Here is a 24,130-nt window from a genome sequence, read left to right as displayed (position 1 = left end):
ACACACTCACATGCTATGCATATATGTGTTTAAAAGCCAATATTTGCCCTTTAGTTCTTAAAACTGAATGTTACTAAAATACTTTGAATTTCAAAAGTTTGTTAGATTCCCAGGGGAACACTTGTCTGTGACATTTCATAACCAAGAGGATTAATCTAGATTAAAACATCTATTGCTTAGCCAAATAGATATTCATTCTACATTGAAAAATTCATATATATACATACTCATCATACATCATGAAATTGTATAACTCACTCGATAAGGCAATAAATTATACACATCCAACTACCGCTTGGAAGATTTATATTGTCCATTTTTTTCGTTGTTAGTAACCCACTAACTTAGAGAGTGAGAAGCACATTTTGGTCTCTTCTTTGGGATTATTTGACTACTCTATGCTGCTATCTTAACGCTTTTTAATTTCACTGTCGCAAGTATCTTTAACCTTACGATCTGTATGAAGGCATCTCCTGACCCCAAGTATAGATGAGCGACGACTAACTGCAGCAGCAGGCTAAACCTTGCTCGCTGTTTCCTTTTTCCATCACAGTTTTCTTTTCTTTGCATTAGGCAAAACCAATGAGGCACCTCTGTACCTCTCAAAGGTCCTCATTTCTCCTGATCAGTCGAAATTGCACTGTTTTATTGACGCACCCATAGCTGATGACATCATTGATTATATTGACTATCAATATTGATATTAACGTTAACATTAATATTAGTATTATTATTCTTAATATTAATATTTTTATTGAGATTGTTATTACTATTATTATTATTATTATTATTATTATTATTATTATTTATTATTATTGATATTAATATTATTAATATCATTAATATTTTTATTATTATTATTATTATTATTATTATTATTATTATTATTATTATCCTTTTGGTGTGTCCTTCTCCTAGAAGAGCTACTTACCATAGCTAGAGTGTCTCAATCCTTATGAAGAGGAAAGTAGCCACTGAACAGTAGTTAAACCCTTGAACGAAGAAGTGTTTGGTAATCTCAGTGTTGAAAGGTGTATAAAGACAGATGAGAATGTGTAAAGAATAGACCAGACGAATCGTTGAATTTGTAGGCAAAGGAAAATTTAGCCGTAACTAGATATATGGATCCAAGCTAGCCATTCAAAGAACCTAATAACTCTAGAGGTAGAGTAAGAAATCAACATGTAAAATTGACAGACTTTTAAAGCCCTTATTCTTCAACATGCTCAAACAGGTGAAACAATAAAGTAATAGATATAAAAGTAATGATGATGATTTGTTGTGGAAAGGTTTTAGGCTACTTGCACGAATCGAACTATGAAACTGGTAAGAACATTGTAGTTAACACAAGGAAAGTTTGGAAAATTAAGTTATTCAGTAACATTTAGTTTTCATAGGCCAATCATGATATATATATATATATATATATATATATATATATAAATATATATATAATATTATAATATATATACATATATACAGTATATATAAATATATATATATATATATAATATATATATATATATATATATATATATATATATATAATATTATATATATGTATATATATATATATATATATATATATATATATAATACATATAAATATGTATATATATATATATATATATATATATATATATATATATACACGTGTGTGTGTAATAGTAATCATCATCATCATCATCATTATTATTATTATTATTATCATCATTATTATCATTATTATTATTAAGCTATCTATAAATATTTCAGCTCTTTATGAACGCAGTTACTGATCATAACTTTAATGAGCTAGTTACACATCAAATCTCAACGCAGCCGTAATAAAGGAGTTACCCTTATAATCTGTTTTCTGCCTACGAAGCCCTGCCCCAATATGCAAACCTGTTTGGGAAAAAAAAATTCGCGGCCGGGCCGGCTTCTTATCGAGGAACATCTGTGTATGTGCGGTCTTACAACTGAAAGATCTGTGTCCTTTAACAGAGTCATTTAGAATCCATTATAATATCGACAAAGTAGAGGAACTTTTTGATAAAACTTAACTTTAGATAATACACGTAAATTAATCCATGAGGTGTACAGTTAATGTGGTAGGCCGATTCCTCTTTTGTTTTCGTCTTTGTATATTTTGTCTTTGTTCTTTTATATATTGTTATTTTGTGGATTATAGCTGAATGATAAAGAATAATTGTAAACGAGCAACTTTTTGGGCATTATGTTGTACGTTATCTATATATGGTAAAACTTTGTAGTTGTGATCAATAAATTATCTATATATCTCTCTATGGGTAGACGCAGGATGCCGTTTTTTAGTCTACGGCGCATGATATATCCAAAAAAGCCGTGAACTTATTTTCAATATAATTTTATGGAAGGGTTGCGTATGGGCCCAAGAACAGACGAATACATCTAGCGCGTAGGGAGTTTGAAATATAATATGCAAATGGAGCCCTGTCATTCGATGAGAACGTGTCCTAAAGTGCATCTCATTGCATATGACAGAAGATCGGCTGATATGAATGATGCAAGAGAGGACCGTGTTAATGTAAATTTGATGCCTGGAGGAAAGTTTGAATGAAAGATGCGCTGGTTAAGAGATAAGTTCTGTGTCTTGGCTTGATGGTCTGAGCCTCATAATTAATCAAGAGCCTTTGGACTCTTCATTTTGCAGCGTAAGGCTTAAGCTGATACATAGGTAATCCAAAACATTACTACCACTGCAAATAGAAGTGATAATGATTATTAAAAATTAACAAAACAACGAGGAAACAGTATAAGAAGAAGAGCAAGATGTCCAGAGCAGGATTTGCCCAGAAGCACACCGAAAGAATGCCGCCCCCTCAAAAAAAAAAAAAAAAAAAAAAAAAAAAAAAAAAAAAAAATTGCACAAATTTCAAAAATTGATTCCGTAAAGAAGGCCGGGTATGTAGATTTCTCCACATACGCTATCTGTATGAGGAATTTGATCTACAGAGGAACTGACAAAGAAACAAATGCCATGCAAGTTCTATATAGAAGGTAGATGCCTGTATGGAAATAATTGCAAATAATGACATTGGTAGAAAGACAGTTGGTACACTAGAAATAATGCTATAATATCTGTTAAAGAGGATGAGCCATAATGATTTAAGAGATAAATCATGTCACTGTATGGACGTAATAAGGAGCCGTGTAGATGCAATAAGAGGAAAAAATACATGAAAAAAAAAAATCAACCATCCCGTAGAAAAAAAAATATGGAAAGCCAAATATTTTTTTTTTTAAATTGTAAAATGTAGGGAACAGGAAGAAGAATACAAGAAATAGGCAAGGGGAAATCTTACAAGCCGAATCAGAGCAATTTGAGAAGGTAAAAAAGACGGCATATCTAATTCCGCAGGACGGTCAAGCCAAAGTAGGCTATAGTCCTATTGAAAAGAAAGAGGAGAAGGGAAAAGAAAATAAAATTTTATAAATCATTCAACATATACTACATTATTAAAAGGGGAATAAAGTTAAAATTGGGCTCGCTGGAGGAGGTAGTCGAAAAGGTGAAACCAGTAATTATCTCCATCACTGAGACTCGCTTGAGGGATAAAGAAGAGTTAAACATAGACGGCTTTAAAGGGTTTAGTAATAATAGAAACTTAATGACGGAAGAGTGCTGATTTGTTATTATTATTATTATTATTATTATTATTATTATTATTATTATTATTATTATTATTATTATCATTATTATTATTATTATTATCATCTAAACAACAACCCTAATTGGAAAAAGAAGGATGTTACCAAGCCCTAGGGCTCAAACAGGAAAAGTATTTTAGTGAAGCAATTGCAATTGATTATATATCGGAGAAGTAAAAATGGAAAAATCAAAGAACAAACACAAGAAAGAGACGTGTAAGTTCCAATATGCAATCATCGAAGGAAGATCGAGTGGAGATCATATGCTAACTCTGACTACAGTAATCGGCTATAATGCTTACATGGTGGACCAACATACATACGGTTTTATTATGCATGTAAATGCTTCGATAAATTAGATCTGGAATATTGTATTAAAAAGATGCGAGAAGTAATAGCATGCTCAAAAGTATTGCATTAAAAATGAATTTAAAAGGTGTAGCAGTCCTTAACTGTCCCGCAGAAACAACAGATAAAATTGAGATAGAGGAAAAATAACAAAAGGAACTATATTTGGACCTAAGATGGGAAGTATAGTGATAGACAAAGTGGATAGCATCTGTAGAAAAAAATAACTGATAAGGAATATTGAAATTGAATCCTTGATATTTGTAGACGATATTATGTTTTCCCACAGGAAGGAAAGGACTAGAATAAGCAATAAGTAACTGTCGTGGCTTGGGGATCCTGAAAACGTTCAAACAGTACCAATTCCAAAACATCTGGTTTGAGTAATAAATAAAAGAAAAAATAGAGATTACAGGAAAAAAATGAAGAATAGGTCAGTGAATGTAGTTACCTTGTACTATAAGTATGTGGGAGAAGGGTACACAGTAAGGAAACAAGGAAATAAGTATAGCTAAGAAAAGCCTAAGGGTCGCTAACATGGTCCAAGAAATACGTAAATATGGAGACATATTGGATGCCAGAAAGAAAACATATAGAGCAGTCGTTGTTCCAACAATATTTGCTAATGTAGAGACCAGGAGTGAAATAAGAGATAAAGAAATGAAAGATCTGGAAGAAAACCTTCGATACACAATGATAAACAAATGTAGCTTACTTATTTGGACATCTAATTAGAAACAGGAATATAACCGGGTCTTGAATAATGCTGTTCCATTTTATTATAAACTCGGATGAAAAGATATTTATCAGAGAGATAATTGAATATTAATTGTAAAACCGCTATGAAAAATGTTGGAGGAGCAGTATTGAAGAAATTTGTTGTAAATATAAAATGAAAATAGGCGAAATAGGAAATGGGACGGGAAAAGAACCCAGAACAAAAAACTAATTTAAGAAAAAATGTGGAAAAGGTAAAGGAAACAATCGAAGAAAACGTGAAAGTGTTAAAAGAAAAATATAAGATTTATAGATGGCAATAACTCACACCGTATAATATTAAAATGGATATGGATAAGGCAATCCCAATAGTGAAGGCAATGTTAAACATGCTTGAAATGAAAACAGATTTCAGAGTAAAATGTAGATTATGAGTGTCACCTGTGCAAAGAAGAAGAATGTAACAAAGAACATTTATTTTCATGGCCAAAATTATGAAAGTTAAGAGAACAGGATATAAGTGTGGATATGTTGCAAAAGCCTGTCGCAGAAAGATGGTGGACTGCTTAAGTCGAGCCATGAATCTGAAAGAAGAGTTTAAAGATACCACAATAGGTTGTCAAAATTGATATCATGGCTATGGCAAAGGTTCCATATACAGCACACCTAATAGACGTAGTTTGGGGTTTAAATGGAAAAAGAAAAAAAAACACACACACACACACAAACAGGATTAAGAGGATTGGGTAGAGATAGATTTAAGAAAGAAGAAACTCACGGAACCACCGTAGAAAGTGATAAAATTAAAACCAAAGCTTTTCATTAAGACTTTTTTGTGGCTATAGAAAAAAGTTGAGTTACAGCACCGAGTACAAGTTAAGTAGTTTTGCACCGATCTGTTAATTGGTAGAGTGCCCGCAAACCTGTTTTTGCGGAGTGAGCAGTTAAAAAGAACAATATCAGGATAAAGAAGGATGATTTTAACATCATTATACTTTATATTTAACATTAACATTGCACAACATTCATATTTGGGACAAGAACAGGTACAGAAAATAATTTATGGTACTATAAAATACACTTTTTAAGATATCTTTGAATTCAGCACTAACTAGTGTAGTTTTGCTTTTTTATTCATGGTTTTATTTTTCTAGCAAAATAAATAATCATATTTTCTGGCATCTAATACTACAGTGTTATTGAATGCACAAGTACATTGCAAAATCTACTGTAAGAAAGGGAGCTGCCTTATTACCACTTAAGGTCCTGGTAAATTGCCTTAATCGTTTACTTTTACAGCGTTCAGGATTAATTTTATGAAATAATCCAAACACTATCACATTTGTTCACTTATTTCAATTTGATCTGAGTCTCATTGTGTGAATTTACCTCTGTCTTATCACAAGAACCTCGAAAATCAGGTGCAGTTCTATGCGGCCATAATCACTCCGCAAGTGTCAGTGCTTTTTAGAAGCCAGGTCTCTTTATATTAACCTTTGAACTCTATCTCCAGTATGCTTCAAATTTTACACGAAATGCTGAGGCTTTATTTTTATGCCAGGTTTCTTTTTATAAGGCTTTTATGATCCTTCAAAAATGCAGAGCAGGTTGATTTTCTTGAGATGGTTTCCAGGGTTACAGTGATTGTCAGTCTATATATACTACTGAATTTCAGTGTTATGTATTGGGTCACTTTTAATATCTTTTCAGATCTTTTGCTGAATAATTTCTAACCATATTCTTCACCACAGTTCTTTAATGCTTTAATCGAAGTTTCTTTTTGTGCTGCAATCACGTCGTTTTCTCTTTACATGGCAGCTTTTCACTATCTTTATGCATACTAAGGATCTATCCATAGTGCTTTATTTTGTACATATTTATGTGAAGGAGAGGATTTGCTTTATACATAGAGGATGTATGAAAGATATACAAGATTTAGAAGGTGGGATCATGTAAGTTTGGAACGTTATGGGGTCTTTTGACTGGCCAGACAGTACTACGTTGGATCCTCCTCTCTGGTTACGGTTCATTTTCCCTTTGCCTACATACACACTGAATAGTCTGGCATATTCTTTACATATTCTCCTCTATCCTCATACACCTGACAACACAGATTACCAAACAATTCTTCATCACCCAAGGGGTTACTGCACTGTAATTATTCAGTGCCACTTTCCTCTTGGTAAGGGTAGAAGAGACTCTTTAGCTATGGTAAGCAGCTCTTCTAGGAGAAGGACACTCCAAAATCAAACCACTGTTCTCTAGTCTTGGGTAGTGCCATAGCCTCTGTACCATGGCCTTTCACTGTCTTGGGTTAGAGTTCTCTTGCTTGAGGGTACACTCGAGCACACTCTCCTATCTTATTTCTCTTCCTCTTGTTTTGTTAAAGTTTTTATAGTTTATATAGGAGATATTTATTGTTGTTACTCTTCTTAGAATATTTTATTTTCCTTTTTTCCTTTCCGCACTGAGCTATTTTCCCTGTTGGAGCCCCTGGGCTTATAGCATACTGCTTTTCCAACTAGGGTTGTAGCTTAGTAAGTAATAATAATAATAATAATAATTTGATTCCATAGACGTTTTGTGCCATCAGTGCACCTTGCGCGGTACACTGTAAGCATAATTAAGGGTCTTTGCAGCGTTCCTTGAGCCCCTAGTTACAATTCCTTCCTATCTTATTTTTTCTTCGTTTCCACTTCCTCTCTTCCACCTACCTATCCAACATTATATGTTATTTCATAGTGTAGCCTACTTTGAGATTTCCCCACAGCTGCACTTAACAAGGTGAAGGGCCTCACAGGTCCCAGCGCTGAGTTATGTAACCAAAATCAATAAATACTATCCAATCCAATCCAATCTGAGCCTCTCCAGAAGTTTGAAACGCTTTCTTTGTAAGTCTTGTCATCGTCAAGGAAATGAGTTGCTGTGCGTATACCTTGAACTTAGTGGTTTCATATATATATATATATATATATATATATATATATATATATATATATGTGTGTGTGTGTGTGTGTGTGTGTGTGTGTATGTATGTTATACTATATATGTATTCTTTAGAATGTGAGATCACTTTATTTTGGTCTGCATCTAATGTTTTATACCATAAAAATTTCATTTGATATTAATCGCCATTTATACGCGTGGGTTACGAACGCTCATCTTTTTTTTTTACAGAACACTATCACCAGACACGTGCAATACATTTTCAAGTTACACTTAATTCGGTTTCTCTAATGATTCTACCGACACATTGGGAATACATAAAGGTTTACACGGAACAAATTACACTTTTTGTTATGGATTTCCTGTCATTCATTTTGGTCTTTTGCTCCGGAACGTTTTATTGTCCCTGAAACCATAAAAAGAGAAGGAGCGATGTGGCACCGGCAGATCGTAGCTCGTTGCAGTACCCAACTTCGGGGAGGGCCTGACCTTAGGAGTCCCAGTTGGAGATATGGAAAAAGACACCGATCTTCTGCAGGGGTACCTCAGAGGCCCAAGGTCACAACCATTGTTCGTGAGCCTCCGTCTCGGGTTGTAATTGAGACTCAAGTCATCATTAGACAGCAACCTGGAAGTAGAGAGGGGCGTCTCTGAAACTCTTCTGGAGTAGTCGCTCCTGAAGAGTTCTCTCTGTCTGGGATTCAGAATGGACATGTGAGAACACCCGCTGCTCCTCCGGGAGCAACTGCTGATGGAGACATTTTTCGAGACGGCGTAAAGGGGCAGGTCGTCTTCAAGTTCACTCGGTATGAGTAAGGTCAGAGGGGTGGAGGGCGTCTCCATGTTACCGCTGGTGAGGCAGGTTGAGTTCGAATCCTTTCTGTCCATGTTGAGCGTGTTCAGGGAATTCTCTCGGGTTCGGTCTTTGGACTTTTTGGCACTACCTGAAAGGATAGATGGGTGTTAGTACTGCGTTTAATGCGATTAAGTTTGTTCTTTATTTGTACAACCAGTATTTTATATGATGAAAGTCTGTTTTATATGATGAAAGACTTTCTTTATTAGTACAGTTAGTATTTTATATGATGAAAGTCTGTTTTATATGATGAAAGACTTTTTTATTAGCAAAATCAGTATTTTACATGATGAAAGTCTGTACCTTAAAAGTAAAGACAGTATTTTATGTGATGAAAGTCTGGTTTTTTAGTAGTGACGTGATTATTTTATAAGATAAGTTTTTTCCTTATTAGTAAAGTCAGTATTTAATGTAATGAAAGTCTGTACCGTATTAGTAAAGTCAGTATTTTATGTAATGAAAGTATGTACCGTATTGGTAAAGTCTGTATTTTATGTAATGAAAGTTTGGACCTTATTTGTAAAGTCAGTATTTTATGTAATGAAAGTTTGGACCTTATTAGTAAAATCAGTATGTTATGTAATGAAAGTCTAGACCGTATTAGTGAAGACAGTATTTTATGCGGTGAAAGTCTGTTCTTTATTAGTAAAGTTAGTATCTTTTGTGATGAAAGTCTGCTCTTTATATAGTCAGTATTTTATATGATGAAAGTCATGTTTATTAGTAAAGTCAGTATTTTATGAAATAAAAATAGGGTGACATTTGATAGCAAAATCCTTTATATAATTAAAATTAGATGTTCTTTATTAGTAAATATTACATTTCACTAAATGAATATAGGGATTTATTTATTTGAAAATAACATTTATTTATTGAAAGTATTTAGTATATTTACTTGAGTGAATATGATGTTCACTAATCGTGTGATCTATTTGTATCACCATTATTCAATAGGTACTGATTATACTTTTTAATTCCATGCTCTAGAGTCTTAGCAATATGTTCTCAAATCACTTTTCCCCATATGAAGTACAGAAAGTATTGCAACGGGAAAGCAGTAGTCTAGCATTAAGCATGTTAGCAGAAGCAGGAGAATTATTATTCAAATTAGCTGGGGATTTCAGTTTTTAAATTGTGACCTTTTGCATGAAAGATCTCTGTTTAGAAATATTAGCAGACTCAAGCACTGTTTGGAAAGGAAGCTTGAATCATCTTTGTTTATACATAAATGAAAAACTTAAGAAAATTGTGATAATAGAAAATAATATTCGGAAATACAAGTAAATTGCAAAGTAGTAGTCAGCAAAACGTAAGAAAAAAAGTAAGTTTTACTTTTTTCTGAAATGAAGAAAAAAAAAAGATAATAGAAAAAAAAATATTCTAAAATACAAGTTAATGCAAAGAAATACTTAGCAAAAAGCAAGGAAAAAATAATTCAAGCATTTTTTTCTCTAGCTGATAAGTCATTAAGCTTTCCATACAGCTGGTAAATCATTCTGGGCCAAGACGGGAAGTTGCTAGCAGTCATAAGTTTTTATCTTTTTACCTTTTTTCAGTCTTCTAGAATATCATTTTGTTGGCTGATTGTGTATCTTGTAGTATGGTCATTTCTATACAACTGTTGAACCCAGCTGAGTCGATCAGATCTACTGTAAGCAGTAATAAGCTTTTGAATACTTGTCATTGTCATACAATATGTCATTGATAGCTGTTTTTGCACCGTACAGTTTAAGCATTGGTATTGATAAAGAAAAGCAAAAGGCAAAAGATTGGAGTACTTGAACTAGGAAAAATAAGGTTTGGATTATTGTATTAGACAATATTATTTTATTATTAGCTATATGCGACATATATAGTTTATAAATGAAAGATTTATTTTAATATTATTGTTCGTAAACTTCTTTTCTAGTTTTTCCTTACTTCCTTTCCTCATTGGGCTATTTTCCCTGTTGGAGCCCTTGGGCTTATAGCGTCCTGCTTTTCCAACTAGTGTTGTAGCTTATCAAATAATAATAATAATAATAATAAAAATGATGATAATAACTTGATGCTAGAACCCCAAGGACTCCCTGGAAAAGAGGTGTTCAATATAGAAAAAGAAATATTAAGTTATTGAGAATACAAAAAGGAAATAAATAGATGAAAAAATCAACATAAGTTACAAAACTCTGGTGAGCTTTTTCTATAGGAAAAAAATGGCATCTGATATGGATTTCAGAAGTTTGAGGTTACCCACCAATAACAGGGTAACAATCATGTCACTGTTATGTTGGGTCACCTTCATTTTTATGATCTGTAAAATTTATGCCTAAAATTCAAATGTTTTATTGCAAAGAGAACGGTAACCATTATCCGAAATGGGCGATAGAATGTTTGTTAGTTTTGATGGATATGAATTTTAAATCTGAAGCTCTATGGGTTAGTGGATGAATTGATGATTATGTATTGTATATCAGCCGTTCGATGGGGCTGGGAGTGAATACTGGAATGGTTATTATTTTACCCTCATTAAAGGAATGTTTTCAAATATACTTTTGACATAGAAGGTTTCAAGCCAACCTCTTTTCAAGGGATGTTTTCAACTATACTTTTGACATAGAAGGTTTCAATCCAACCTATTTTCAAGGGATATTTTCAACACTATTTTCATCAATGAAGTTTTAAGGCAATCTATTTTCAAGGGATTTTTTTCAACTATACTTTTGACATAGAAGGTTTCAAGCCAACCTCTTTTCAAGGAATGTTTTCAACTATACTTTTGACAAAGAAGGTTTCAATCCAACCTATTTTCAAGGGATGTTTTCAAAACTTTTCATCAATGAAGTTTTAAGGCAATCTATTTTCAAAGGATTTTTTTCAACTCTACTTACGTCAAGGAAGTTTTTAATCCTACTTATTTTCACGCGATGTTTAAAACTGCAGTCATGAAAGGTTTCAGTCCAACCCTATTTCAAGGGAAGCTTTGCAACCCTACTTTTTTAGTGGGCTTCAACCCAACCCCTTTTCAAGAAATGCGTTCAACTCTACTGACATCATGGAAGGCTTCAGCCCACCCCTTATCAATGGATGTTTTAAACTTTACTATTGAAATGGAAGATTTCAACCGCCTCTTTTCAAGTCTTTTTTTCTTTTTTCAACTCTACTTTCTTCATGGAAAGTTTCAACTCAACCTCTTTTCAAGTGATGCTTGAAACTTAACTTTGGCCAAGGAAGGTTCCAACCCAGTCCCTTTTCAAAAGGTATTTTAAACTTTAACTTTTTTGGGGGGTAGTCTTCAACCCAACTGCTTATTCAAGGCATGTTTTCAATTCTAGTTTCGTTATGGAAGGTTTCAACCCGACCTCTGATCAAGGGACGCTTTCAACTCTACTTTTTTATGAAAGGTTTCAACCTAATCTGTTTTGAAGGGAAGTTTTTAACTTTTTTTCCCGGGAAGATTGCAATCCATCTCATTTTCAAGGGATGTTTTCAACTCTACATTCGTCGTGGAAGGTTCCAAAAAACATCCCCCTTTCAAAGGTTGTTTTCAAATGCTCTTGCCACGGATGATTTCAATCCAGCCCCTTTTAAGGAGTGTTTTCAACACAAATTTCTCCAATGAATGTTTCAACCCAACCTATTTTTGAAGGATGTATTCAACTGTACCTTCATCACGGAAGGTTTCACCACAGCCCTGTTTTAAGGAATGTTTTCAATTAGTTTTGTCATTGAAGGTTTAAACACAATTCCATTTCTAGGGATTTTTTTAAAAGGTTTCAACGTTACTCGTTTTCAAGGGATTTCTTTAAAGGTTTCTACGTAACTCCTTTTCAAGGTTTTTTTTGAAAGGTTTCAACTTCTTTTCAAGGGATTTTTTTGAAAGGTTTCATCGTAACTCCTTTTCAAGTGATTTTTTTTAAAGGTTTCACCGTAACTCCTTTTCAAGTTATTTTTTTAAAGGTTTCAACGAAACTCCTTTTCAAGGGATTTTTTAAAGGTTTCAACGTAACCTCTTTTCAAGGGATTTTCTTGAAAGGTTTCAATGCAAGTCATTTTCATGGGATTTTCTTGAAAGGTTTTAACGTAACTCCTTCTCAAGGGATTTTTTGAAAGGTTTCAACGTAACTCCTTTTCAAGGGATTTTGTTTTTGAAGGTTTCAATGTAACTCCTTTTTAAGAGATTTCTTTTAAAGGTTTTGACGTAACCCCTTTTCAAGGGATTTTTTTTAAAGGTTTTGACGTAGCTCCGTTTCAATGGATTTTTTTTTTAAGGTTTCAGCGTAACTCAATTTCAAGGAATTTTTTTTTTGTAAGGTTTCAACGTAACTCCTTTTCAAGGGATTTTTTTTTTAAAGGTTTTGATGTAGCTCCCTTTCAATGGATTCTTTGAAAGGTTTCAACGTAACTCAATTTCAAGGGATTTTCTTTAAAAGGTTTCAGCGTAACTCCTTTTCAAGGGATTTTTTTTTAAAGGTTTTGACGTAGCTCCTTTTCAATGGATTTTTTTTTAAAGGTTTCAACGTAACTCAATTTCAAGGGATTTTCTTTAAAAGGTTTCAGCGTAACTCCTTTTCAAGGGATTTTTTTTAAAGGTTTTGACGTAGCTCCTTTTCAATGGATTTTTTTTTAAAGGTTTCAATGTAACTCCTTTTCAAGGGATTTTGTTTTTGAAGGTTTCAATGTAACTCCTTTTCAAGAGATTTCTTGTAAAGGTTTTGACGTAACCCCTTTTCAATGGATTTTTTTTTTAAGGTTTCAGCGTAACTCAATTTCAAAGGATTTTTTTTGTAAGGTTTCAACGTAACTCCTTTTCAAGGGATTTTTTTTGAAAGGTTTTGATGTAGCTCCATTTCAATGGATTCTTTGAAAGGTTTCAACGTAACTCAATTTCAAGGGATTTTCTTTAAAAGGTTTCAGCGTAACTCCTTTTCAAGGGATTTTTTTTTTAAAGGTTTTGACGTAGCTCCTTTTCGATGGATTTTTTTTGAAAGGTTTCAACGTAACTCAATTTCAAGGGATTTTTTTAAAAGGTTTCAGCGTAACTCCTTTTCAAGGGATTTTTTTTAAAGGTTTTGACGTAGCTCCTTTTCAATGGATTTTTTTTAAAGGTTTCAACGTAACTCAATTTCAAGGGATTTTCTTTAAAAGGTTTCAGCGTAACTCCTTTTCAAGGGATTTTTTTTTAAAGGTTTTGACGTAGCTCCTTTTCAATGGATTTTTTTTTTAAATGTTTCAACGTAACTCAATTTCAAGGGATTTTTTTTAAAGGTTTCAATGTAACCCATTTTCAACGGATTTTCTTGAAAGGTTTCAATGCAACTCCTTTTCAAGGGATTTTCTTTTTGAAAGGTTTCAACGTAACTCAATTTCAAGGGATTTTTTTTAAAGGTTTCAACGTAACCCCTTTTCAAGAGATTTTTTGAAATGTTTTAAAGTAGCTCCTTTTTAGTGGATTTTTTTTTTGAAAGGTTTCAACGTAACTCAATTTCAAGGGATTTTCTTTAAAAGGTTTCAGCGTAACTCCTTTTCAAGGGATTTTTTTTTTTAAAGGTTTTGACGTAGCTCCTTTTCGATGGATTTTTTTTTGAAAGGTTTCAACGTAACTCAATTTCAAGGGATTTTCTTTAAAAGGTTTCAGCGTAACTCCTTTTCAAGGGATTTTTTTTAAAGGTTTTGACGTAGCTCCTTTTCAATGGATTTTTTTTTAAAGGTTTCAATGTAACTCAATTTCAAGGGATTTTCTTTAAAAGGTTTCAGCGTAACTCCTTTTCAAGGGATTTTTTTTTTAAAGGTTTTGACGTAGCTCCTTTTCAATGGATTTTTTTTTAAAGGTTTCAACGTAACTCAATTTCAAGGGATTTTTTTTAAAGGTTTCAACGTAACCCCTTTTCAAGAGATTTTTTGAAATGTTTTAAAGTAGCTCCTTTTTAGTGGATTTTTTTTTTGAAAGGTTTCAACGTAACTCAATTTCAAGGGATTTTCTTTAAAAGGTTTCAGCGTAACTCCTTTTCAAGGGATTTTTTTTTTTAAAGGTTTTGACGTAGCTCCTTTTCGATGGATTTTTTTTTGAAAGGTTTCAACGTAACTCAATTTCAAGGGATTTTCTTTAAAAGGTTTCAGCGTAACTCCTTTTCAAGGGATTTTTTTTAAAGGTTTTGACGTAGCTCCTTTTCAATGGATTTTTTTTTAAAGGTTTCAATGTAACTCAATTTCAAGGGATTTTCTTTAAAAGGTTTCAGCGTAACTCCTTTTCAAGGGATTTTTTTTTTAAAGGTTTTGACGTAGCTCCTTTTCAATGGATTTTTTTTTAAAGGTTTCAACGTAACTCAATTTCAAGGGATTTTTTTTAAAGGTTTCAATGTAACCCATTTTCAACGGATTTTCTTGAAAGGTTTCAACGCAACTCCTTTTCAAGGGATTTTCTTTTTGAAAGGTTTCAACGTAACTCAATTTCAAGGGATTTTTTTTAAAGGTTTCAACGTAACCCCTTTTCAAGAGATTTTTTGAAATGTTTTATAGTAGCTCCTTTTAATTGGATTTTTTTTGAAAGGTTTCAACGTAACTCAATTTCAAGGGATTTTTTTGAAACGTTTCAACGTAACTCAATTTCAAGGGATTTTTTTTTTTTCATGCCTTCAGTATATATCGTTATTAGATAACCTATCATATCTGAAGAGAGCGGGAGAGAGAAGCCTTCATGTGCAGATTTCGAATGAAGCAGACATGCATGTGCACCAGTGTTCCTCCTCTCCCTTCCAGGAAGTGTATTAATGTTCCTGACATATGTAGGAAGTAATAATACCCCGTCAAAACAAAATTATGAACGTTGATCGATCGTTGGGTGTAATTTCATGAAACATCAGATATTGCCATATTTTGGAGAGCACTCTACTTTCGTCATGAAAGATTTCAACCCAACCAGGTTTCAATGGATGTTTTCAACCATGTGTGTTAAAAGATTGAAAGGAAATAGCGACCGTATTTTGAAATGGGTTGAAGTTGAAGAAAAAGAAGAGGTATCTGGTATTTGTAGAAGTAATTACACGGATTTCAGGGTTGTGGTGGCCCGTTGGAAATGTTCCTGCCAGGCTATCTGCCGGACTGGGGTTCTAGTCCCGCTGAAGATCGATAGTTTGTTGTAGTGTCTGCAACGTCACCATTCGTGTGAGCTAAGGATGGGGAGGGGGTGTTTGGGGGGGCCTATAGATCTACTTTTTGAGTCATCAGCAGCCGTTGCCTGGTCCTCCCTGGTCCTTGGGTGGGGAGGGACTTGAGCACTGATTATATGTCTTTAGGGCATTGTCACTGCCCCTTACCTCTGCTATTCATGAACGGCCTTAAAAAAAACTCAACACACATTCGTCTCTGTATTTAAACATTTTTTAACTTCACGAATACATGAATACTTCTAGACGTCAAATCTTCGAATCACTTGGACATATTGAAATGTGTAGAGTTTCGACCGTCGTAACTCGTCCTGTGTTGCAGGCTATAAGCTCATTCCATTTGCAAATTACTCTGCTTCAGTTGTCAGTGTAATGGTTACATGTTGGGCTGAAAGGAATCCATCCACTGTGCTGCATCGCTCTTGCAGTTTCAGGTGTATATACTGGATTTGCTCTCAGTCTGCGTTCGTATTTCAATTTGACTTTTTAATATCTTTAGGCCTGTTTCATTTTACAGTCCTGCTATTGGATAAGAACAGAGAGTAGGTATAAGATGAGAGGAGAAAGAGGCTTTGGTCATCATTGAAGTAAGGCGATGTGATGTTTTATTTTCATTTTCAAAAGCGTGAAGATTTTCGAATCAGAAAATCGCCATGTCTGGCGTTCGAATTTGGAATTTGTTTTATTTTGTGGCTTTTAGAATAATGAATTCAAAAGGTTATATTTCAATTAATGCTAATTTAAATTAAAACCAGGTAGTGCAGCTATGAGAATAATAGTTAGGTGTCTGATTACGTGGTGAATGAACGGGAGGTAATGACTACGATCTCTTTTCAGGCATCGTTCTTTTTGCAGTATAGATTCATCATTCAACGACCTGATGGCTTCTTGTACCTCATTACCCCTCGTAATCGTTGTTAAAGTCTATTGCTTGTATCCACGTGTCTAGACACGGGAGCGTTTTATAACACCGGAATCTGGCGTTCATTACATTGACAGTAATCAACTTATCTTTCCAGTAGAGGTTTTTGATGGCTTTAGAATGTGATTCATTTTTCCGTTCGCCCTTTTTTCTTAGTTATAGTGGGTAGGAATTGTGATTCCTAGTTCCGAGTATTAAAGATAATTTTGTATTTCAGCTCTTAAGCTCAAATCTTTTAAAACAAAAATTTCAAATCTAATAGAAAAATTCATAAACATAATTTTTGAAAATCTTAGAAACGGAAATGTCTAGGTTTTCTTCAGTATTTTTTTTTTTTTTTTAATATATTTTCTGCAAAAAACCTTGGATGACCGCGGAGGTAGTAGCAGTAGGGGATTGAGCGTTACGGAGCTTCATCTGTGGTGGATAACGGGGAAGGGTGGGCTGTGGCACCCTAGCAGTACCACCCGAACTCGGTTGAGTCCCTCGTCAGGCTGGGAGGAGCGTAGAGAGGAAAGGTCCCCTTTTTTCATTTGCTTGATGTCGGCTAGCCCCCGAGGGGAAGTGCCTTGATATTTAGATAGATAAACCAAGCTGACTTATGTTAGGGGATTAGGGGATGAGTAAATACTGAATATTGGTCAATAAACGTTTAGTTTTATACCCTAAGAAAATAGAACATCATCAGTTTTTTTGGACGGTATTTGTCTACACCTAACCGACGGTATTGGGTCACAACGATCCTTGAAAGCTCGAGACATCACCTTCATAATAAAGACGCTGTCAGCGTACAGCTACTGGCTGTCACTCATAAGGTTAATAGTTCTTTGTGTTGTTCTGTGGAGTCTAAATTCTTTAAATATAAAGAACATGAAAATGAAGAATAAGGAATTCGAGAAAATGGTTAGCTATTATTATTATTATTATTATTATTACTATTATTATTATTATTATTATTATTATTATTATTATTATTAACCATACTACAATCCTAGTTGAAAAATCAGGATGATGTAAGCCCAGGGGCTCCAACTGGGGAAAATAGCGCGATGAGGAAAGGAAATAAGGAAATAAACAACATAAGTGAATAAGTAATGAAAAATTGATATATGATAATTTAAGATCAGTAACAACGTTAAAATAGATCTGTCATATGTAAACTATGGAGAGAGACACATATGTCAGTGGGTTCAACTTAAAAACATTCGCTAGGAGACTTGTAATGAAAATATTACAGACTTACGTAACCCGTTTGCAATAAGTCATGCTATAATTAGACAACGCTGTTGTTATCATCATTATTATACCTCCGCCAACGAAGTTTGCGTGCTTGTTTGTTTGTGAACAGCTTCCTGGCCACAATTTTAATCGTAGAATAATGAAACTTGCAGGGATTAACTGTTATTTAAAAAAGCTGGAAATGATTATTTTGGAAGGTCAAGGTCAAAGGTCAAGGTCACTGTCAAATAAAATGTTCCATTCGCGTGATCAGCCATAGGTTTGGATATTGTTCTCACAGAGACTTCAAACTTGGTTCATATTTGACTGTATGAAAATCCACGCCAATCAATACATGTTAAGGGTAAAGGTCAAGGTCAAGGTCGAGCAACAGGTAAAAAAATAAGCTGCCGCGGAGGAGGTCTGTGGTCTACCGAGTGCCTCTCTAGTTAGTAATGTGAACAAGTTTGAAACGCAGCGTGCTTTTTTTTTTTTTTTTTAAAGCCACGTGGAAGTAAGGAATATATTATAAGAAAGAATGACGGAACATCGAAGATATTGAGATAAATAAGAGATAAACCATGAAACAAGAAACTGCAATGATTTGAGTGCATCATGAAATCTCAATCAGCTTGATTAAACCAGGTAAGAATTTTATCCCCCAGCAAAGTAATCGGAATAACTTCCTGTTAATGTTTAATCTTTTCGTAATGTAATCCATTCTGGGGGAAAAAGAGAAGTTGGATAAATAGATTCCATGTAGGTTTTATATTGCTGGCAATTTCTTTATTCGTTTCCTGGAATTTTATAGAAGCTTGGTAGATTTTATGATTTGTATCTTATCCTATTTAAAATCTGAAATGTCTTTTCACTATTTCTTTCTGTTTGATTTCCATTTGCTCCAAAACCACAATGACAAAATCGTTTTTTATGTAATTAGTAACTAATGCGATTTTATAAGCGAGGTAATTTCTTATATTCTTGACAGGTCAACATATGGAAGTTTTAGTTTTTTGTGGGGTCTGTTTCTTTGTAGTTTGTAAGACGTGTAAAAACTTTTGTTCGCTAGGTTGGTGGCTTTGTTACTGATTATATATATATATATATATATATATATATATATATATATATATATATATATATATATATATATATATATATGTGTGTGTGTGTGTGTGTGTGTGTGTATATATTTACATATATATATATATATATATATATATGTGTGTGTGTGTATATATATATATATATAATATATATATATATATATATATATATATATATATATATATATATATATATATATATCCACACGTATACACGTGCACACATACATGTGTGCACGTGCACTTGCGTACAGAATGGATATCAATAGATTACAGAAGAGCAAAGCCAAGGGGTAACATAGTATCATCCATAACCCATCGAAAATATTAACCCCTCGTTTGTACACAAAATACATATTTCATCTACTGTTCTCGATTTACTTTGCGATATTTCACAGTTTTCTTGACTGGTCCGTCAGTTACATTTCGCAGTGATCAGAATTCAACTACAGAATGTAGTTTGAACCTTTTTTTTATTACACTACATCTCCTTAGTACAACTTATAGTTTGCTGGCTAGGACGGTTTTTCATGTACACTACATCCTCGAATATATTATATATTTTTCCTCTTTGGCCTCTTATGACGAGGTAGGTCCTTGATGTGCAGTTTTGGTGTACTCATTTGGCCAGGTTATGGCTTGATAACTTTGATGGGATTTTGCCTTATAGATCTTTGTGGCAACACACCCATATATTTGTGCATGTAAGCGTACGAATGCAGTAATTAGGGCATTCGGCTTTTGCAGAAGTTTTGGGTTCAGTTTCTCTACAAGCTGGAACAATTTTTGCGTGTTCTAAAAATCTCATTTTACCTTTGAGGACTTAATCTAGCATATGAGTAAAGTAGCCTGATGTACGCTTACTCGCTTAGAGAAGGATTCGAGGCTGTCAGCCGCACTTAGAGATACTCATTAAAAGGTTAACATTCAGTATGTAAGATTATATATATATATATATATATATATATATATATATATATATATATGTATATATATATATATATATATATATATATGTGTGTGTGCATATATATATATATATATATATATATATATATATATACAGTATATATATATGTATGTATGTATATATACATACATATATATATGTATATATACATATACATACTTATTTATTTACGTATATATAGATACACTAAATAGGACGCTGTAGTTCAGTTTTCCATCGTGGCTTAGTGGTACGTTGTTATTTCTGGGATCGTGTTTAATCCCGAAATATACTCGAATCTACCTATCTGTAAATGGGCACTAGCATCTGCTGGTGGGTTTACAAAGGGTGCTGGTCTTGTAACTTCACCCTTAAAGTTTTGCTGACTAAGCAGAAGGCCCTACTCTTTTGGAGCCATCCTCTTAGAAATGGAAGCTGTATTGTGATGATATATACATACATATATATATATATATATATATATATATATATATATATATATATATGTATATATATATAGCAATAACAAATGCAGCCGTTTCTTGTCCACGGCAGGACAAATGTCTCAGACGTGTATTTATTCATGTCTCTGGGTTTGATAATGGTGGGACAGTTTAGTCATCGCTCGCAGCAAACCAACCTAATAAGGGTGGCCCTGATTAGTACAACTTTACTGATCATGGCATTACACAAACGCTTACACCACGTTAATGTATCCCCACTCAGAAAGGAATATATATATATATATATATATATATATATATATATATATATATATATACTGTATATATATATATATATATATATATATATATATATATATGTATATATATACATATATATATATGAGAGAGAGAGAGAGAGAGAGAGAGAGAGAGAGAGAGAGAGAGAGAGAGAGAGAGAGAGAGAGAGAGAGAGAATATGCTACATACTTCTTGTTGAAGATCTGCCAGAGAGATGAAAGGTGCTTTCCGAAACCGGTTGGCCCACGGACAGCCCCGCTCGTTTCGCCAACCATCTCAAATCTGCGCGAAATCCTTCGCTCATGAAGTAGTAGATGAAAGGGTTGTAAGCCGTGGCAGATTTGCAGAAGAGCGAGGCACCGATGCGAAGTCCTGCAAAATAAGAGGGAAAAAAAGTCTTAGACTAAATTTATTACAATGCAGTATCTTAAAGGTGGGCTTAGTCCAAGGGATTTCGTGCCAAAATCGATGCTTAGAAACTTCTTACAATAGACTTTTGATTATGATGTGAACAGCATTTTTTTTTTCTTTTAAGGAAGTCGTGTCAAGTTGCAAAATAATTATATATGGTGTGTAGTTTATTTTTTTCATTTTCAACTAATAATTTGCTTAGGTTTTTAACTTGGCCACTTAATATTTTTTCTGATTGATATATTTTGTTTACCATTTCCATTTTTTTTTTTCATTTTGAAAGTGTCACGTGATTAAAGGATATTAAATGCATTTTAACCATTTCCTATTAAAAGAAAGTTGTGACCCTGTGGGCTTTTTTTTTTTAGGTGACGTTTCTAATCTAAGCAAGTCGAAATCACCGACTGATTATTTGTTTTTCAAATGCGATCTGTGTTATCAGCATGTCTCGTGAAATTGTTGTTTATAAAGACATGTAACGTCTTTTTATCAGTTTTTGTAGGTAAACTATCATTTATATAGTCTATAATTTTACCCTCCGGGAGAAAAATATTTTTTTTCGTCATAATGAACATATACAGATTGTTCCTCATATGTACAGTATATATATATATATATATATATATATATATATATATATATATATATATATATATATATATATTAAATGCTTATATATCTGTGAATGAACAGGCTCTGTATACATGTATACACATATATGTTTATACTGCATATCCATGTATATAGTAAATACGCACACACACACACACACACACACACACACACATATATATATATATATATATATATATATAATATATATATATATATACACATATATATACATATATATAGAATATTATTTAAGCATGTTACTCTACGTTTATAATGAATAGATAATGCCTTAGATAGTTTCTCTCCGGACGTATAGCCTGCAGATAGTTTTCAGGATAAATGTATTTCTGGTGTTATCCTGAAAACTATCTGCAGGGCAGTCTGTCCTAGCCCAGCGGCATAGTAAGAAATATGAAACCAATTGTTCAAATTGTTCTAAAAGCACCAAAATTGGCACACATGTGGATTAATATATTCTGAACAATTTTGGATATGGAGGCATTCAAGATTCTCCCCGTAGCACATTTGGCGGCCATTTTTCAAAATGGCCGCTATTTACCGTTAGCGTCATTGAATATGTACCATAATTTGTCTTTTTGTGGATGCTAAAGGTGATAAGTGTGCTAGAGGTGATAAGTATTGTACAATTACACATACTTCTGTGCTTACCAAATAATTTGGCTACCATTTCACAAGAAAATGAATTTTACTTTGCAGCGGCAGCGTTGGTGGCAGTGACGGTGGCTGCAGTAATAGTATAGTGTTGATAGTCATGGTGCTTGTAGTAGTAACTTGTGGTAACATGGTGGTGTTTTGTGTCTTTGCAGGTGAGGCAGCAGCAGCACCACCTGACATCAGAGACGCGTTGTTCCAGACTGCAGCCATGGCAAAGAAGTTCCAACTGGTCGATACTTTTGAGCAACGTACTCCCACAACACCTCCTGAGACAAACTGGAAGCTGTGTCTTGTATGTCAAGAGGAGACAACAGAGTCACTTGTCTGCCCAGTACTGTCTAAACGCCGAGACCCTGGGAGTGGATACACGGCAATGGCTGCAAACTTGGTCAAATTTGATGAACTCGGAGAACTGCCAAGAACTGTTCAGTTACAGAGACTAGATGAAGGACAAGGTGTTGAGGCGACAATGGTTGCACGATTATATATCGGCTGCCAGACCCGTGATGGGAATCTAGAAGAGTTCTTCAGGCATGAAAATCAGCAATGCCCTCCAGTTTTATCTGATGGAGGGAAACTGTACCTAGGGAGCAAGAGTGACTTGCTGGTGTGCCTTGAAGGCCATGCTGAGCCTCAGTTTGAAGCTCCTAGTGTCACTGCTGTTGTCCTCGATGGAGCAGTAATCGTACAGATGTTGAAGCCGGGTACTGCCAACACGTTCGAGGAATATGCACAGCAAGTGTTCATCCCATACGTTGTACAACGTTTCCAACATGTATCACGTCTTGACCTTGTGTGGGACAGCTACAGAGCAGATTCCCTGAAGGCATCAACCAGAGAACAGCGTGGAAAGGGAGTACGTCGGCGTGTTGTCGACTCAGCAGTCATACCAGGAAATTGGCAAAGTTTCCTGCGAGTTGATAGCAACAAAGTGGAGCTCTTCAGCTACCTCTCCACCATGCTTGCAGAGTCCTTTCAAGAAGAAGGCAAGGAACTGGTCGTCACTGATGGGGAGCAGGTGATCTGTGTTCCACAGCAAGAGGATGTCAACTCACTCGCACCATGCAACCAAGAAGAGGCAGACACCTGCATGATGCTACATGTAGCACATGCTGCACAACATGGTCACCACCAGATACAGGTTCGAACAGTAGACAGTGACGTCGTGGTCCTAGCAGTGATGGTAGTCCAGAAACTACCAGCTGGAGACGAACTCTGGGTAGCCTTTGGGACAGGCAAGAACTACCGCTACATTGCAGCCCATGAAATAGCTTCCTCCCTTGGTCCAGAGAAGGCATGTGCTCTTCCAATGTTTCATGCCATCACAGGGTGTGATACTGTGTCAGCCTTCGTCGGACATGGGAAGAAATCTGCCTGGGCAACATGGAACACGCTGCCAGAACTCACTGATGCCCTGCTGAGTCTGGCAAATGCACCCACAAGCATCCAAGAGGATACAATGCATGTCATCGAGAGGTTTGTCATACTCCTGTATGACCGCACAAGCAAATGCAAGGACGTCAACAAGGCGAGAAAGCAGTTCTTTGCAAAGACGAACTCTGTTCAGAACATCCCGCCAACCTACGCTGCTCTGGAGCAGCATGTGAAGAGATCTGCCCTTCAGGGTGGTCATGTCTGGGGCCAGGCATTGGTACCAACGCCCGTGCTCCCTCCACCAACAGACTGGGGCTGGCATCGGAGTGATGATGGGCTCTACACACCACTCTGGACCACACTCCCTGAGGCATCCAAGGCCTGCTATGAGCTGGTGTCTTGCGGATGCAAGAAAGGCTGCAAAAACCGCTGC

General features: G+C 34.6%; 1 protein-coding gene across 2 annotated transcripts in view; it reads right to left on the bottom strand.

Moving 5' to 3' along the window:
* Positions 1-7,760: 7,760 nt before the first annotated feature.
* The window catches only part of LOC137627512 (melanopsin-like), a 248,043-nt gene continuing 231,673 nt past the window's right edge, over positions 7,761-24,130 (bottom strand). For both annotated transcript variants that reach the window (XM_068358601.1, XM_068358602.1), the window contains 2 exons: positions 20,812-20,994; positions 7,761-8,627 (listed from right to left, as the gene is read on the bottom strand). In XM_068358601.1, coding sequence (XP_068214702.1) covers positions 8,053-8,627; positions 20,812-20,994 — 758 coding nt within the window. In that variant the 3' untranslated portion in view covers positions 7,761-8,052. The remainder of the gene's footprint in view (positions 8,628-20,811; positions 20,995-24,130) is intronic.

Source organism: Palaemon carinicauda, chromosome 35, assembly GCF_036898095.1.
Source record: "Palaemon carinicauda isolate YSFRI2023 chromosome 35, ASM3689809v2, whole genome shotgun sequence".
In the NCBI taxonomy this organism is placed as follows: domain Eukaryota; kingdom Metazoa; phylum Arthropoda; class Malacostraca; order Decapoda; family Palaemonidae; genus Palaemon; species Palaemon carinicauda.
Note: the sequence above shows the minus strand (reverse complement) of the source record. Positions and strands in the feature narration are given on the sequence as shown.